At 38.5% G+C, this 16,706-nt stretch overlaps 1 protein-coding gene across 4 annotated transcripts in view; it reads left to right on the forward strand.

Moving 5' to 3' along the window:
• TSGA10 (testis specific 10) overlaps positions 1–16,706 on the forward strand; it is a 147,469-nt gene that overhangs the window by 119,733 nt on the left and 11,030 nt on the right. For 3 of the 4 annotated variants that reach the window (XM_049856556.1, XM_049856558.1, XM_049856557.1), the window contains exons 18-19: positions 1,033–1,137; positions 1,845–1,994. In XM_049856556.1, coding sequence (XP_049712513.1) covers positions 1,033–1,137; positions 1,845–1,994 — 255 coding nt within the window. Of the gene's footprint in view, positions 1–1,032; positions 1,138–1,844; positions 1,999–16,706 lie in introns of those variants that run through there. The other variant, XM_049856559.1, reaches the window with a different exon arrangement.

The following is a 16,706-nucleotide window of genomic DNA, read 5'->3' on the forward strand; positions in this document are numbered from 1 at the left end:
AACTGATGAAGATCCGTAGCCCCTGTTCTCATCTATCCCATCTGTAAAATTTTTTCACCCGTCCTCAACTCTGCCCCTCCATCTGAGCCTGGGGCCCGGTGAAGGGCAGGAATCGCGGTCTCAGGAGTCAGCCACTGAGCACGGGAGCCCCTAAGTACAGTACAGAAACTGCTTTCAGCTTATGGCAGCTGTGACTGAGCTATTGTGATACCTGGCTCTACAAGATCACTTTCTCAAGCTGGTAGGTAGCAGTCTGCCTTGTAAAATAGGCCCCGACTCCTACCCTAAGGTGTATGCTCTTTTCTAGATTGGCTAGTAAGTACCGTCGTTTAGCACTTACTATAAGCATGATATGCTTTCGTGGTTTTGGTCTCTAACATTCAGATTCCAGTAGTCTGCCCTGCAGTTCTGAAAGCAAGCCCAAGCAGAGAGGATAAAATGTTCTATGCAAACAGCCTTCATTTCTTGTCCTTTTTTTCATTATGATAGTATGCTTTATCACAGGGTTATTGAGGCATAGTTTAGCCCCAGGGAAGATTCTGCTAAATTGAAGAGTTTTTTAAAAATGTTTTTAGCAGTATATATATCAAATTTCATTGTAAGTATGTACAACCAACTTGGCTGAATATATATAACATATGTCTTGGACCATACTAATCATGGCGCTAGTGAATTCCAGTGCTAATAATTTAATCTTACTACTTTGCGTTTGCACATTACTTCAAAGTACTTTCATAAATGATTTGCAGTAGGTAGGGTAGATAATGTTAGTCCGTCCTTATATGGGGAAGTTGAGACAGAGAGGGTTTAACTAAGTGAATGTGCCTGGGACTGTTTAGGTTTTTCAGCTAGGCTAATTTGTACATTTACCACTTCTAAAAATGGCACATTTTAGATGTACTAATACATCTACATGTACAAATCACCATTTGGCTGGAATCCAGCTGAGAAACCATTGTACTATAGGTTACCGTAAGAGTCATGGCCGTATTCTAAGTTTAATCAGCTGTCACCTACCCTTTTCTTACCCAGGGCCATCCAGAGTAGAGATGTGGCCCAGTTCAGAAATGTAGTAACGCAATTGGAGGCTGATTTAGATATTACCAAAAGACAGCTCGGGACAGAACGCTTTGAAAGGTATGTTTATCTCCACACAGCATTTGGCCTGGAAAGTATTGTTTCCTAGGTAACGACTAGGTTTGGTTACTTTGTGATGGTTAGATTTTTTTTTTTGCATTTTTATGGAGTATTCTTTTTTTTAATTAATTTTTATTGTGCTTTAAGTGAAGGTTTACAAATCAAGTCAGTCTCTCATGCAAAATTTTACATACACCTTGCTATGCACTCCTGATTGCTCTCCCTCTAATGAGATAGCACAGTTCTTCCCCCCACTCTCTCTGCTCATGTCCATTCAGCCAGCTTCTGGCCCCCTCTGCCCTCTCATCTCCCCTCCAGACAAGAGATGCCAACAAAGTCTCATGTGTCTACTTGATCCAAGAAGCCCACTCCTCACCAGTATCATTTTCCATACCATAGTCCAGTCTAATCCCTGTCCGAAGAGTTGGCTTTGGGAAGGGTTCCTGTCCTGGGCTAACGGAAGATCTGGGGACCATGACCTCCGGGGTCCTTCTAGTCTCAGTCAGACCATTAAGTCTGGTCTTTTTACGAGAATTTGGGGTCTGCATCCAACTGCTCTCCTGCTTCCTCAGGGGTTCTCTGTTGTGTTCCCTGTCAGGGCAGTCACGTGATGGTTAGATTTTAAAGTCTGTTTTAAGCTACACTTTATCACAGTTTTAATAATGTCACTGAACATAAAATTGAAAAACATCATTGTTTTGCTTCAGGGAGAGAGCTGTACAAGAACTTCGCCGCCAGAATTATTCAAGCAATGCGTACCATATGAGCACTACTCTAAAGCCAAACACCAAATGCCACTCGCCAGAACGTGCTCACCATCGGTCTCCCGACCGGGGCCTCGATCGATCATTGGAAGAGTAAGTAGCTTAAAGATCCATCCTTTTTGGATCATATAGCAAAATAAACAGTGACTATTTGGGGAAATAAGGAAACTCAAGAAACAGGCTATTATAAATAGTGACATTTAAATGTAATTACCCAGGTATGTTGACATGAAAATATTTTGATAATTACATTAGAGCCACATATAAATATCATACTAAAGTGAAAGAGCGCTGGTATTTTATCTAATGTTTGTGTAAGTTATACCTTAAAAGTCTGATTTTCTCTATTTTTATACCCTAGAACTTTTTCACGTACTTTCGTTACAAGATATTGGTTAATTATGACAGCACCATGAAGTATACATGTGCTAGGAAAGTAATAAGCTAATTTTTCAGAGGAAAATATTTTAAATATACTCCTATACATGAAAAATTACAAAACAAAACATTTATTTGGAAATAATTTCAAACTTGAAAAAGTTATAAAAATATAACAAAGAACATCTGCATGCCTTTTACTCAGGCTTGCTGTTGTTAAAATTTTCCCCCTTTTATTGTGTGCTTATGCACTGACTCATGGACTTACACACTCGCCATGCTCCCTCCTCCCCACTGTTTCTACACACACACACACACACACACACACACACGCTTAAATTATGTTGTATGCCCCTTCTTCTACTTATTTGTTCAATCCCAGGATGCATCTAAAGTAGTTTCAGAATTTCTTCACCCATGGCACCGCAGTAAACAGACCAACTTAAAAATCGTGCACGGTCTGTTTGCAGTTCTTTCCTTCCTACCCCGCATACTACATCGCCCAAGACTTGAGAGTATAGACTCAGATATTGTGTTTATAAATGACTTAGATTGGTTCTTTTTTCCTTTCACTGCAGTTGTGGTTTTTGTTGGAATAGCATTAGATTCATTTATTGGATTTTTTTCCCCCTTCTTTAGTCTTTATTTTATTTTTTGAATATGTAGAATACTGACATGCTTTCAAAAGTCAAAACCTTGCGAAGAAGTAAAAATTAATGCTCAGAGAAGGCTCATTCCCTCCTGTGTGCCTTTCATCTCGTCTCCACATCTCCACCCTCTTCGTGTGTCTTTGTGTGTTTTCATAATAAGATACAAATACAATTGTTTCTTCTTTCCCCCTTCTTCCCAAAGGAAAGGTAACATGCTATAAATGCTTGTTTTCCCTCTGCTTTTTTCACTTGCTAACATCTCTTGGAAATCACTCCGTATTAGTTCATAGAGATCATCCTCGTTTCTTTGGACAGCTGCATAGTACTCCATCGTGTGGATATAAACACCATAGTTAATTTAACCAGTCTCCTATGCTTGAAAATTTAGGTCGTTTCCAACAATTTGCTATTACAAATAATGCTAGAATGAAAAACCTTGTGACTTTGTATTTTTGTATTGTTGGAGGTGTATTTTCAAGATAAATTCTTAGAAGTGGGATTGCTTGCTCAAAGGGCAAATGCATGTGCAGTTTTGTAGGTGTCGCCGCAGGCCCCTCCTCAGGGACCGTGCCGTTTGACATTCCCACCAGGAGTGCCTGCTTCCCCACGGTGTCGCCGCAGGCCCCTCCTCAGGGACCGTGCCGTTTGACATTTCCACCAGGAGTGCCTGCTTCCCCACGGTATCGCCAGCGGGTTGTACTGCCAAGCTTTTGAATTTTTGACGAAATGGTGTGCAGTATTCCAGTGTATTCATTCAGTGAGATGGTATTTCAGTGTAGTTTTAATTTCCGTTTCTTCTCTTATGAGTGAAGTTGAATATCTTTTTGTATGTTTAAGGCCATTTTTATATCTCTTTCTGAGTCATCCATTTCTTTTGTCCATTTTTCTTGTGCATTTTTGGTCTTTTTTTCCTGTGGTAAAAGAATATATATAACAAAACTTTTGCCATTTCAAATTTTTTTTTACAGGTCCAGTTTATTGACATTATGTTCATCATGTTGTGCAACCATCCCCACTATCCGTTTCCAGTTTTCTCCGTCACCTGACAGTAGCTCTGTGCTCCCTAAGCAGTGATTCCCCTTCCCCCCTCCTTCCCATCCCTGGCAACCACTAATAAACTTGGGTCTCTCTAGATTTATCTATTCTAGGTAATTTCATATAAATGGGATCACACAATATTTGCCCTTTTGTGACTGACTTATTTCCCTTAGCATAAACTTTTCAGGGTTCTTCCATGCTGTAGCAGGTATCAGGACTTCATTTCTCTTTATGGCTGAGTAATATTCAGTTGTGTGTACATACTGTGTTCTGTTTACCCACCCATCTATCGATGGACATTTAGCGAGTATATTCAGTCGTGTGTACATACCGTGTTCTGTTTACCCACCTGTCTGTTGATGGACATTTAGCGAGTATATTCAGTCGTGTGTACATACCATGTTCTGTTTACCCACCCGTCTGCTGATGGACATTAAGCGAGTTTTCACCTTTGGCCACTGTGAACAGTTCTACAGTGAACATTGGTGGACAAGTATGTATTTGAGTCCGTGCTTTCAATTCTTTTGGGTATGTACCTAGGAGTGGAATTGCAGGTCATATAGTAATTTATGTTTAACTTTTTAAGGAGTCACCAAATTGTGACTCCTCATTTTACAGTGGTGCAGCAATGGATGCAATATCCAGTTTTTCCACATCCTTGTCAACTCTTGCTGTTTTCTGCTTTTCTGATCATAGCCATTCTAGTTGGGGTGAAATGGCATTTCACTGTGTTTTCGATTTGCATTTTCCTTTTTTTTTTAATGACTCATGATGTTGAGCATCTTTTCCTGTTCTTGTTGGCCATTTGTATATCTTCATTAATGATGTCTATTCAAATCCTTTGCCCATTTTTTGATTGAGTTCTTTGTCTTTTTGTTGTTAGGTTGTATGAGTTCTTTATACATTCCGGATATTAAACCCTTGTTCAATATATGGGTCCCAAGTATTTTCTCCTGTTTTGTAGATTCTCTTTTCATCTTGTTGATAAAGTCCTTTGATGCACAAAAGCTTTATGGTTTGATGAAGTCAACTTAGTGTATTTTGTCTTCTGTTGCTTGTGCTTTTGGTGTCGTACTTGTGAATCTATTGTAAAAAACTAGATCGCAAAGCATTACTCCTATGTTTTGTTCTAAGAGGTTTATGGATTTAGTTTTTACATTTAGGCTGTTGATCCATTTTGAGTCAATTTTTGTATATGGTGTGAGGTATGGGCCTGACTTCATTCTTTTGCATTCAGCAATCCAGTTGTCTAAGCATCATTTATTGAAGAGACTATACTTTCTCCACTGAATGGACGTAGCAGCCCTGTCACAAATCAGTTGACCAGAGGTGTCTGAGTTTATTTCTGGACTCTCGATTCTGTTCCATTGGTCTATATGTCTATCATTATATGAGCACCAGACTGTCTTGATTACTGTAGTTTCATAGTATGTTTTGTTTTGATATGCCCAGATAGGCTGCTTGAGTGAGCTAGCTTGATTATTTTCGCCCTTGAAGCTCTAACGTCCTGTCACCAGATGGCTAGAGTTGTTACCAGGTATGTGAGCCTAGGAGTCCATTCACTTTTCTTGTATGGATTTAGCTCAGGTGTCCAGGTAGTTGGTCATCAAGTGTGTAGTACAGGCTCTGTCCTACAGTTTTTGGGGGGGTGGGGTAATTGGTGTAGATACCGGTATCTGGTTGCAGCAGGGGGTCACACTCTGAACGAGGCAGGGGGCTGACAACCGTCCCGAGTGTCTGTGAGGAAAGCGCATCTCTGTTCCCTAGAGCGCACAGGCGGGTGGGCTCTGCAGATGGACCTTGGGCACCCAATGCTTTTGGTTGTAAGGACCGGGAGGTACCAGTCATCCTTAGACCCCAGTCACTGGTGGTTGGGTGACCTGAGTGGAGCCACCAGTCCTTAGGCCCCTGATGTGGGTGGTGAGGACCCTGTTTAATAAGCAAAGCTGTGTCAAACATCAAACACCCACCTCTCCATCTCATAGCTGAAGCAGTTACAGTCTGCCAACAAGGGCCTATTCTCCTGAAATGGGCCCACACAGGTCCATGCAGGGAGGAAAGGTATTCAAAGTCCACGGACCGTTTATGCCTGGACACAGGAGCTGCTTCTGTCCTGAGCTCCCCAGGTTAGTGGAGCTGGCAGATTTTCTTTTCCCCAATTATGAGTTTATTCCTTCTCCAAGGCTGGGAGAATGGCTCAGAGTGCGCAACAGGACCTGTCTCAGGCCCAGGGAAATCAACGGCCACTGAAGTCGGCTTTGGGGCGGTGGGCATGGTAAAATATACTCAAGTACTTAGTTTTGCCAAGACCACCATTCTTCTCTGGTTCCTGAGGTGTGACTAGGCTGTGCGGCTGGATGTTTCTCTCCAGGGAAACTACGGCCGGACGCTACCACCAGTCCAGTGCAGCCGCTCCGGGGAATGGTGCCTGAGGGATCTCGGCAATTCAGGTCTGGCAGCTCCTCTCTGCTTCTGAACCGTCTCTCCCTCCCCCTGCCACTCTGTCCATTTTCTAACATGGCCTTTAATGTTCAGGGCTCCTAGCTTGTCATAAATATAATCTTTTCACTTGTTTATTCTGGTCTTCATCGTAAGAGGGTTCACTGGAAGCGTCTGACATACTCCGCCATCTTGGCCCCACCCCCTAGTTTTATAGTATCTTTTGAAATTGGGAAGTGTGAGTCCTCCTTTTTTCTTTGTTTTCAAAATTGATTTGGCTGTTTGGGGCTCCTTGCAGCTCCATATGCATTTGAGGATTGGCTCTTCCATTTTTGCAAAGAAGGCTGTTAAAATTTTGATGGGTCTTTTTTTTTTTTCCTTAAGTTAATTTTAGAAATAAATTGAAGAGATTAGTTCTTTATCTGTGATATATGTTGTAAATATTTTCTCCCAGTTTGTCTTTTAATTTTACTTGTAATGTTTTGCCATGTAATCGTTTTTATTTTTATGTAGTGTTTATATTTAATGCATGTTGATTTCTATTTATAGTTAGAAAATATTTCCCTGTAACCAGGTGGAGGAATTCACCAATGTTTTCTTTCAATATTTATATAATGTTTTATTTTTTACCCTTAGATTTCTGATCTATTTAGTTTATTTTGTGTATGGTATTAGAAATAGATCTAGTTTTTTTTTCTCCAAATGACTATCCAGTTGTCCCAATGTAATTTATTAAAAATACTCTTTTTTCCCAGTGATTCAAGTCTCTTTCTGGACTTTCTATGCTTTTCCACTGATCTGTCTATTCATATGCCAGTACCACACTATTTTAATTATAGACACTTTATAGTTTTAAAAATCTTGAATGGCTAGTCTAGTGGTGTGCTGGTAAACTGGCTTCCCCAAAGTGGGGAGGGGGAATCCCTGATTTGTAGCACTTGCCAATTTCTGTAGTATAAGTACTTCCACAGTGGCCAATTTCAAGCTACCAGTGGTAACCACGAGTTCACAAACTTCTTGAATATTTAACAATTAGCTTGAGCCAGCTCCAGCACACTGGTGGGTTAGTGCTTCTTAGAGCTCTTCCTTTTAAGTGCTCACCTATATTTTCTTGTATGTTTATTTTTCCATATGAACTGTAGGGTCAGTTTGTTTAGCTCCATTAAAAAAAAAGTCCATTGAAATTTGGCAGGGGTGGGGGGATCCTATTACATTTACAAATTAACTTAGGGAGAACTGACATCTTGATAATGTTGAGATGTTCTAACTAAGTAAAATTTTCTTTTGTTTGTTTTAGGAATGTTTTGTGGTTTTCTTTGAATGTTTCTTATTAAGTTTACTCATAAATACTTTTTGTTATTGCTATTGTCAGTGGGGTTTTCTCATTTGTCATGTCTTTGGACTGGTTATCACTGTGTACATGGATGCTATTTCTGCAATTTAATTTTCTATCCTGCTACCTTACTAAATTTTTTTGTTGTTCCATTAAGCCTTGTCACTGATTCTCTAGTGTTTTCCAGGTACACTGTCATGTTATCTTCAAAAAGAGATACTTTCATTTCTTCTTTTCCTTTTATTGGTCTTGAATTGTTTTCTCTAGCCTAACTGCATTAACTAGTACCCTCAGAAAAATGTAGGGGAGGAGGTAGGCATACCAGAGTCAAGATACTGAACTGTTCCCTTGCCACCTAAGAATGAGCTCCCGCATGACAGCCGTTTGTAGCCACAGCTATCCCCTCCTCCAGACCTATCCCCTGGCAAACACGGTTTTCTTCTCCATGTCTATAATTCTGTCATTTTGAGAATGTTATATAAATGAAATCATACACAGTATGTTGCCTTTTGAAATTGGCCTTTTCACTCAGCATAATGCCCATGAGATCCATCCAAGTTGTCTTGTATATCAATAGTTCATTCCTTTTTATTGCTGAGTAGCACTCCTTGCTTTTGGTGTATCACGGCTTGTTTAACCATTCACACACTGAAGGACGTCTGGGTTGTTGCCAGTTTTTAAATAAAGCTGTAAAATTTTATATATAGGTTTTTGTGTGAACTTTAAGTTTTCATTTCTCTGTGAATGCCATGAGTGCAGTTGCTGAATCATGTGGTAGTTGCGTGATTAATTTTTTAAGAAACTGCCAAGCCGTTTTCCCAAGTGTCTGTACCATTTTTCATTCCCACCAGCAGTGTGTGGAAGTGACCCAGTTTCTTCACACCCTCACCAGCATTTGATGTTATCACTATTTTTTATTGCAGCCATCCTGACAGGTGTAGAATGATAATCTCTTTGTGGTTTTAATTTGCATTTACCTAGTGGCTAATGATGTTGAATATCTTTTCATGTATTGTTTGCCTCCTATATGACTTCCTTCAAGAAATGTCTGTGCTTTTTGCCCATTTTCTAATTCGGTTATTTGTTTTTTACTGTTGAGTTATAAGAGTTCTTTTGTTAGCCTAGATACAAGTTCTTTGTCTGATTTGTTTGAAAATAAGTTCTCCTTATCCATAGCTTGCCTTTTGATTCTCTTAACAGAGTCCTTCTTAAAAAAAAAAAAAAAAGTTATACATTAAAAAAAAATTGAGATATAATTCACATGCCATAAAATTTTCTTTTAAACTGTACAATTGTATGATTGTTAGTATATCACAAGGTTGTTCTGTCATCACCACTGTTTAATTTCAGAACATTTGCATTGCCTTAACAGTCTTCTGTAGACCAAAAGTTTTTAATTTTGATTAAGTCCAATTTGTCAGTTTTTTCTTTTATGAATCATGCCTTTGGTGCTGTATCCAAGAACTGGTCCCAAAGATTTTCTTTTATGTTCTTTTTCTAAAAGGTTTATAGTTTTATGTTTTACATTTATGCCTATGATCCATGTTTAGTTAATTTTTAAAGTGTGAAGTTCAAGTTGAGGTTCTTTTTTTTTTTTTTCTTATTGATATTCAATTGCTGCATCACCATTTGTTGGAAAAACTATCCTTACTCCCTTGAATTAGTTTTGCGTCTTTATAAGAAAGCAGTTTTTGTTTGTTTGTTTATATAGGTCTATTTCTGAGTTCTCTATTCAGTTCCATCGGCTTCTGTGTCTATCTTTCGGAAAATACCATATTTTCTTGATTGTTAGAGCTATGTAGTATTAAAATCAGGTAGAGTGCTTCCTCCCATTTTATTCTTTTTTTTCAAAGTTGTTTTTAACTATTATAGGTCCTATGTCTTTCCATGCAAATTTTAAAATAAGGTTACCTTACATCTACAAAATCTTTCTGGAATTTTCATAGGAATTGCATTAAACCTTCGTATAGGTTTGGGGAAAATTAAAATCTTTACTATGTTGAGGCTTCCAATTCATAAACATAGAATATATCTCCATTTATTTAGATCTTTGATTTCTTTTATAAGCTTTTTATAATTTTCAGCAAATAGATCCTGTAAATGTTATGTTAGATTTATACCTAAGAATTTAATTTTTGTGGAGCAATTATAAATGGATTTTTTGTTTTTAATTTTGCTTCCCACATCTTCATTGTTAGTTTATGATTGATTTTTGTTTGTTGCTCTTGTATCCTGTGACTTGGCTGAAATCACTTATTAGCTTTAGTTTTGTTTTTTGGTAGATTCCTTAGAATTTTTGAACAATCATAGAGAAAGTTCTATTCTTTCCTTTCCAAAATGAATGCCTTTTATTTCTTTTTTTTACTGTATCATGCTTGCTAGGACTTCTAGTACTATGTTGAGTAAGAACGGTGAGAATAGTCATGTTTGCCGTGTTTTTTATCTCAGGGGAAAAGAACTCAGTCTTACACCATGATGTTGGCTGTATTTTTGTAGGTGCTTTTTATCAAGTTTTGAAATTTCCTCTCTATTCCTATTTTGATGATTAATTTTTTTTTAAATCATCAGTGGCTGTTGAACTTGGTCAAATGCTTTTCTGCATTAATTGAGATGATCGCATGAGTTTTCTTTTTTATCCTGTGCATATGGTAGATTGCACTGGTAGATTTTCAAAATATTGAACCGGACTTACATTTCTAGAATAAACCCCACTAGGTCATTGTGTGTAATTATTTTTATGTATTTCTCATTCAATTCACCTTTTTTTCCCCTGAGGATTTTCATGTGTATGTTCACGAGGGATATTCATCTGTAGTTTTTTTTTTTTTGTCTGTGTCTTGGTCATTTAGTGCTACTATAAGAGAAATACCACAAGTGGATGGCTTTATCAAAGAGTAGTTTATTCTCTCACAGTCCAGCAGGCTAGAAGTTTGAATTCAGGGCGCCGGCTCCAGGGGAAGGCTTTCTCTCTCTCTGTTGGCTCAGGAGTCTGGAGGAAGGCCCTTGTGATACATCAGTCTTGCCTTGGTCTGAGAGCATCTCAGCGCAGGAACCCCAGGTCCAAAGGACATGCCCTGTCCCCCGTACTACTTCCTTGGTGGTATGAGGTCCCCATGTCTCTCTGCTCGTTTCTTTAATATCTCAAAAGAGTTTGGCTTAAGACACTGTCTAATCTTGTAGATCTCATCAATATAACTGCCACTAATCCATCTCACTATGTCATAGTGATAGGATTTACAACACATAGGGAAATCACATCACATGACAAAATGGTAGACAATTACACAATATTGAGAATCATGACCTAGCCAAGTTGACAGATATTTCAGGGGGACACATTCAATTCATGACAGTCTGGTACTGCTGAACTCATGAGTTAGGAAGTGTTTCCTCGTCTGTTTTCTGGGAGAGGTTATGTAGAACTGGTGCTAATTCTTCTTTAAATGTTTAGTAGAATCCTCCAGTGAAACCATCTGTGCTTGCAGATTTCTTTTTTTGGAAAATTTAAAACTATGAATTTGATTTCTTTAAATAGATACAAGACTTCAGTTTGGGTGACTTGCGGTAGTTTGCAGGTTTGGAGGAACTAGTCTATTTAATCTAACTTGTCAAATTTATGTGCATAGAGTTGAACATTTTTTGGACTTCCATTTTGATTTATCAATAATTTTTTTTTTTAGTGTGTATCTTTGCATTTTTTAGTGGCTGCTTTGGGTATTATAATAGATAGCCATAATTTATCTCTATTCATAAGGTTTTCACTGGCTAATGCTTTTCAGAGGTAGCCTGCTGGGTCTTTCTTCCTAGTCTGTTTAGTCTAGAACCTCACGACTCAAAATGAGAAGAAACAGCTGCAAACATCCATTAATAATCAGAACCTGGAATATATGAGGTATGAATCTAGGAAAATTGGAAATCATCAAAAATGAAATGGAACACATAAACATCGATATCCTAGGCATTAGTGAGCTGAAATGGACTGGTATTGGCCATTTTGAATCAGACAATCATATAGTCTACTATGCTGGGAATGACAACTTGAAGAGGAATGGTGTTGCATTCATTGTCAAAAAGAACGTTTCAAAATCTATCCTGAAGTACAATGCTGTCAGTGATAGGATAATATCCATACACCTACAAGGAAGACCAGTTAATACAACTATTATTCAAATTTACGTACCAACCACTAGGGCCAAAGGTGAAGAAATAGAAGTTTTTATCAGCTGCTACAGTCTGAAATTGATTGAACATGCAATCAAGATGCATTGATAATTATTGGCGATTGGAATGCAAAAGTTGGAAACAAAGAAGGATCAGTAGTTGGAAAATATGGCCTTGGTGCTAGAAGAGAATGATAGAATTTTGCAAGACCAACGACTTCTTCGTTGCAAATACCTTCTTTCACCAACATAAGCGGTGACTATACACATAGACCTCGCCAGATGGAACACACAGAAATCAAATTGACTACATCTGTGGAAATAGACGATGGAAAAGTTCAATATCATCAGGCAGAACAAGGCCAGGGGCTGACTGTGGAACAGACCATCAATTGCTCATATGCAAGTTCAAGCTGAAACTGAAGAAAATCAGAGCAAGTCCATGAGAGCCAAAATATGACCTTGAGTATAGCCCACCTGAATTTAGAGACCATCTGAAGAATAGATTTGACGCATTGAACACTAGTGACCACAGACCAGGCGAGTTGTGGAATGACATCAAGGACATCGCCCATGAAGAAAGCAAGAGGTCACTGAAAAGACAGGAAAGAAAGAAAAGACCAAGATGGATGTCAGAGGAGACTCTGAAACTTGCTTTCAAGCATCGAGCAGCTAAAGCAAAAGGAAGAATTGATGAAGTAAAAGAACTGAACAGAAGATTTCAAAGGGCGGCTCGAGAAGACAAAGTAAAGTATTATAATGACATATACAAAGAGCTGGAGATGGAAAACCAAAAGGGAAGAACACGCTTGGCATTTCTCAAGCTGAAAGAACTGAAGAAAAAATTCAAGCCTTGAGTTGCAACAGTGAAGGATTCTGTGGGGAAAATATTAAACGATGCAGGAAGCATCTAAAGAAGATGGAAGGAATACACAGAGTCATTATACCAAAAAGAATTAGTCAATATTCAACAATTTCAAGAGGTGGCATATGATCAGGAACCGATAGTACTGAAGGAAGAAGTCCAAGCTGCCCTGAAGGCATTGGTGAAAAACAAGGCTCTAGGAATTGATGGACTATCAATTGAGATGTTTCAAAAAACAGATACAGCGCTGGAGGTGCTTACTCATCCATGCCAAGAAATATGGAAGACAGCTTCCTGCCCAACAGACTGGAAGAGATCCATATTTATGCCTATTCCCAAGAAAGGTGATCCAACCAAATGTGGAAATTATAGAACAATATCATTAATATCACACACAAGCAAAAATTTGCTGAAGATCATTCAAAAATGGCTGCAGCAGTGTATCGACAGGGAACTGCCAGAAATTCAGGCTGGTTTCAGAAGAGGACGTGGAGCCAGGGATATCACTGCTGATGTCAGATGGATCCTGGCTGAAAGCAGAGAATACTAGAAGGCTGTTTACCTGTGTTTTATTGACTATGCAAAGGCATTTGATTGTGTGGATCATAACAAACTATGGATAACACTGCGAAGAATGGGAATTCCAGGACACTTAATTGTGCTCATGAGGAACCTTTACATAGATCAAGAGGCAGTTGTTTGGACAGAACAAGGGGATACTGATCGGTTTAAAGGCAGGAAAGGTGTGCATCAGGGTTGTATTCTTTCACCATACCTATTTAATCTGTACGCTGAACAAATAATCCCAGAAGCTGGACTATATGAAGAAGAACGGGGCATCAGGATTGGAGGAAGACTGATTAACAACCTGCGTTATGCAGATGATACAACCTTGCTTGCTGAAAGTATAGAGCACTTGAAGCACTTACTAATGAAGATCAAAGACCACAGCCTTCACTATGGGTTACACTTCAACATAAAACAAAAATCATCACAACTGGACCAATAAGCAACATCATGATAAAAGGAAAAAAGATTGACGTTGTCAAGATTCCATTTTACTTGGATCCACAATCTACAGCCACGGAAGCAGCAGTCAAGAAATCAAGAGACGCATTGCATTGGGCCAGTCTGCTGCAAAGGACCTCTTCAAAGTGTTGAAGAGCAAAGCTGTCACCCTAAAGACTAAGGTGCACCTGACCCAAGCAATGGTATTTTCAGTCGCATCATATGCGTGTGAAAGCTGGACAATGAATAAGGAAGACTGAAGAAGGATTGACACCTTTTAATTGTGGTGTTGGCGAAGAATATTGAATATACCATGGACTGCCAAAAGAATGAACAAATCCATCTTGGAAGAAGTGTGGCCAGAATGCTCCTTAGAGGCAAGGATGGCAAGACTGCGTCTTACATACTTTGGACGTGTTGTCAGGAGGGATGAGTCCCTGGAGAAGGACATCATGCTTGGCAGAGTACAGGGTCAGCGGAAAAGAGGAAGACCCTCAACAAGGTGGGTTGATGCAGTGGCTGCAAAAATGAGCTCAAGTATAACAACAATTGTAAGGTTGGCGCAGGACCAGGCAGTGTTTCGTTCTGTTGTAGATAGGGTTGCTATGAGTCAGAACCGACTCGACGGCACCTAACAACAACAACATTGGTAATGACATTTTACCACTTCAGGTAAAGTATAGAAAATTTACCTCAACTTATAAAGGTCCCTTTATCCTCCCCATTTCTTCTACATACGTTGGTTAATACATTGAGGATATAATTTTTATTTTAACTGTCAAATGTAATTAATAAAACTGAAAAGGTGATAGTCTTTTATACTTAGCCCTGTTTCCACTCACTCTATTCTTCTTTCCTAATATTCCAAGTTTCCTTCTAATATCATTTCCTTTCTAATTATAGAATTTCCTCTAGTCATTTTTTTTTAATATAAGTCTGCTGGTAACAGATTCCCTTAGTTTTTCTTCATGTCTTGATTTCACCTTCATTCCTGAAGGATATTTTCACTGGATATAGAATTCTGGGTTGATGCATATTTTCTTTCAGCACTTGAAATATGTTGTGCCACTTCTTTCTGGCTTTCATAGATTCAAATGAGAAATCCGTTGGCATTGAATAATTGGTCCTTTGTAGGTAATGTGTCATTTCTCTCCAGCTGCTTTCAAGATGGTCTCTTTGTCTTTAGTTTTCAGAAGTTTGATTGTGTTATGTCTTAGCATTGATTTCTTTAGGTTTATCTTGTTTGGGTTTGCTCAGTTTCTTGAATCTGCAGGTTTATGACTTTCACTAAATTTGGGAAATTTTCAAACATTATTTCTTTGAACATTTTTCAGCCCCATACTCTTTTTACTCACCTTCTAGGATTCTGATGACATGAATATTAGATATTTTGTATCGCCCTACGGTTCCTTGAGACCTTGTTCATTTGCTTTGTTCAGTCTGTTCTCTCTCTGTTGTTGCAATTGGGTCCTGCATTCCAAGTCTATTCTATCTTCAAGTTCACCAATTCTTTTTTTTTTTTTCCTGTTATCTGCAGTCTACTCTTGAGCCCATCCAGTGAGTTTTTTATTTTGGTTATTGTATTTTTGAGTGCTGTAATTTCCAGCTGGTTCAATTGTTTTTGCTGAAATTTTCTGTTTTGCCAGTTACTTCAAGTATGTTTGTAATTGCTTGTTGAAGCATTATGATGGCTTTTTAAAAATCCTTATCAGATAATTCCAACATTGAGTCATCTCATTGTTGGTGTCTTTTCTCATTCAAATGATTATTTTCCTAGTTCTTGGTATAGTGAGTGTTTTTCTATTTTATCTTGGACATTTTGGAAATTATTTTATGAAACTCAGGTTCCTATTTAATCTTCTTTTTTAGAAGGCAGTCACCCTATTCAGGTTTACCATACAGGTTATGACCTACTCTTGTGGACTGTGGTTCCAGTGATGATTTAGTTTCTGGAACTTTTGTTATGTTATTCTGATTTGTTTCATTTGTGTGCTCCCCAGAGGCCAATATGAACCATGAACAGACTCCACATGGTAGTACATTTCTCTAACATTTTGCTGTATTCAGTCTGGTCAGGATCACTATGAGATCTACCCAGGATTTTCCTTTCTCCAGCTCCCTCCTCACTGAAATCCTCCCTCATTCTCGCATCCACCAGGCAGAGGGGTGGAATCCAGATTCCTACCTTGGCCTCACCTAACAGAACAGTAGCAGAGAAAATGGAGTGACAACTGCTACTACCAGGTGAGGGATGGAAGTGCAGTCTCTGCTTGTATCACTCCAACAGGAAAGCATAGCACAGCCTGCACTGGATGTCCACCTGGTCTCTCCTGGCCCAGGGAGTAGGGTAGGGGTTGCTGTTTTCACCCCCACAGTGTTTGTCAAACCCTGCTAAGCTACCTTTTCTTTGTCCTTTGGCTAGAGAGAGAAGGCTTTTCTGGAGGCTTTTTTTTTTTTTTTTCCCTCATCTGTGTTTCTGAGTTCTGTGCTTCCCCAGTGCCCCAGTTTTGGGAATTATGAATAAAGTTGCTGCAAACATTTACATACAGGTTTTTGTCTGAACAAATTTGCATACACTGTAATTTTGAATGAGGGACTATTTCAGTAGGAGTGTGATAACTACAAAGAGAGTTATAGTTGGTTTTGGGTGGTGAAGCTATTAATCACTGTTTTGTTCTTTTTTCTAATTGTCTGATTTTTTCCAAGTTTTCAATGATGGGTATGATTACTTGTAAGAAGAAAAAAGTTCTAAAGTCAGATGTTATGTCAAATACGTTTTGTGATCTAACATTATAATTCATATGTCATGAAAAATAATTGTCCTGCAATTTCCTTTATAGCTTTTATCCTTTTTATTGCCTATACAAATTTTTTTTATACAAATATGATGGAACATATGTGTTCAATTGTTGAACAAGTTCATATAATGCACAA

Source organism: Elephas maximus, chromosome 17, assembly GCF_024166365.1.
Source record: "Elephas maximus indicus isolate mEleMax1 chromosome 17, mEleMax1 primary haplotype, whole genome shotgun sequence".
Classification (NCBI taxonomy): Eukaryota; Metazoa; Chordata; class Mammalia; order Proboscidea; family Elephantidae; genus Elephas; species Elephas maximus.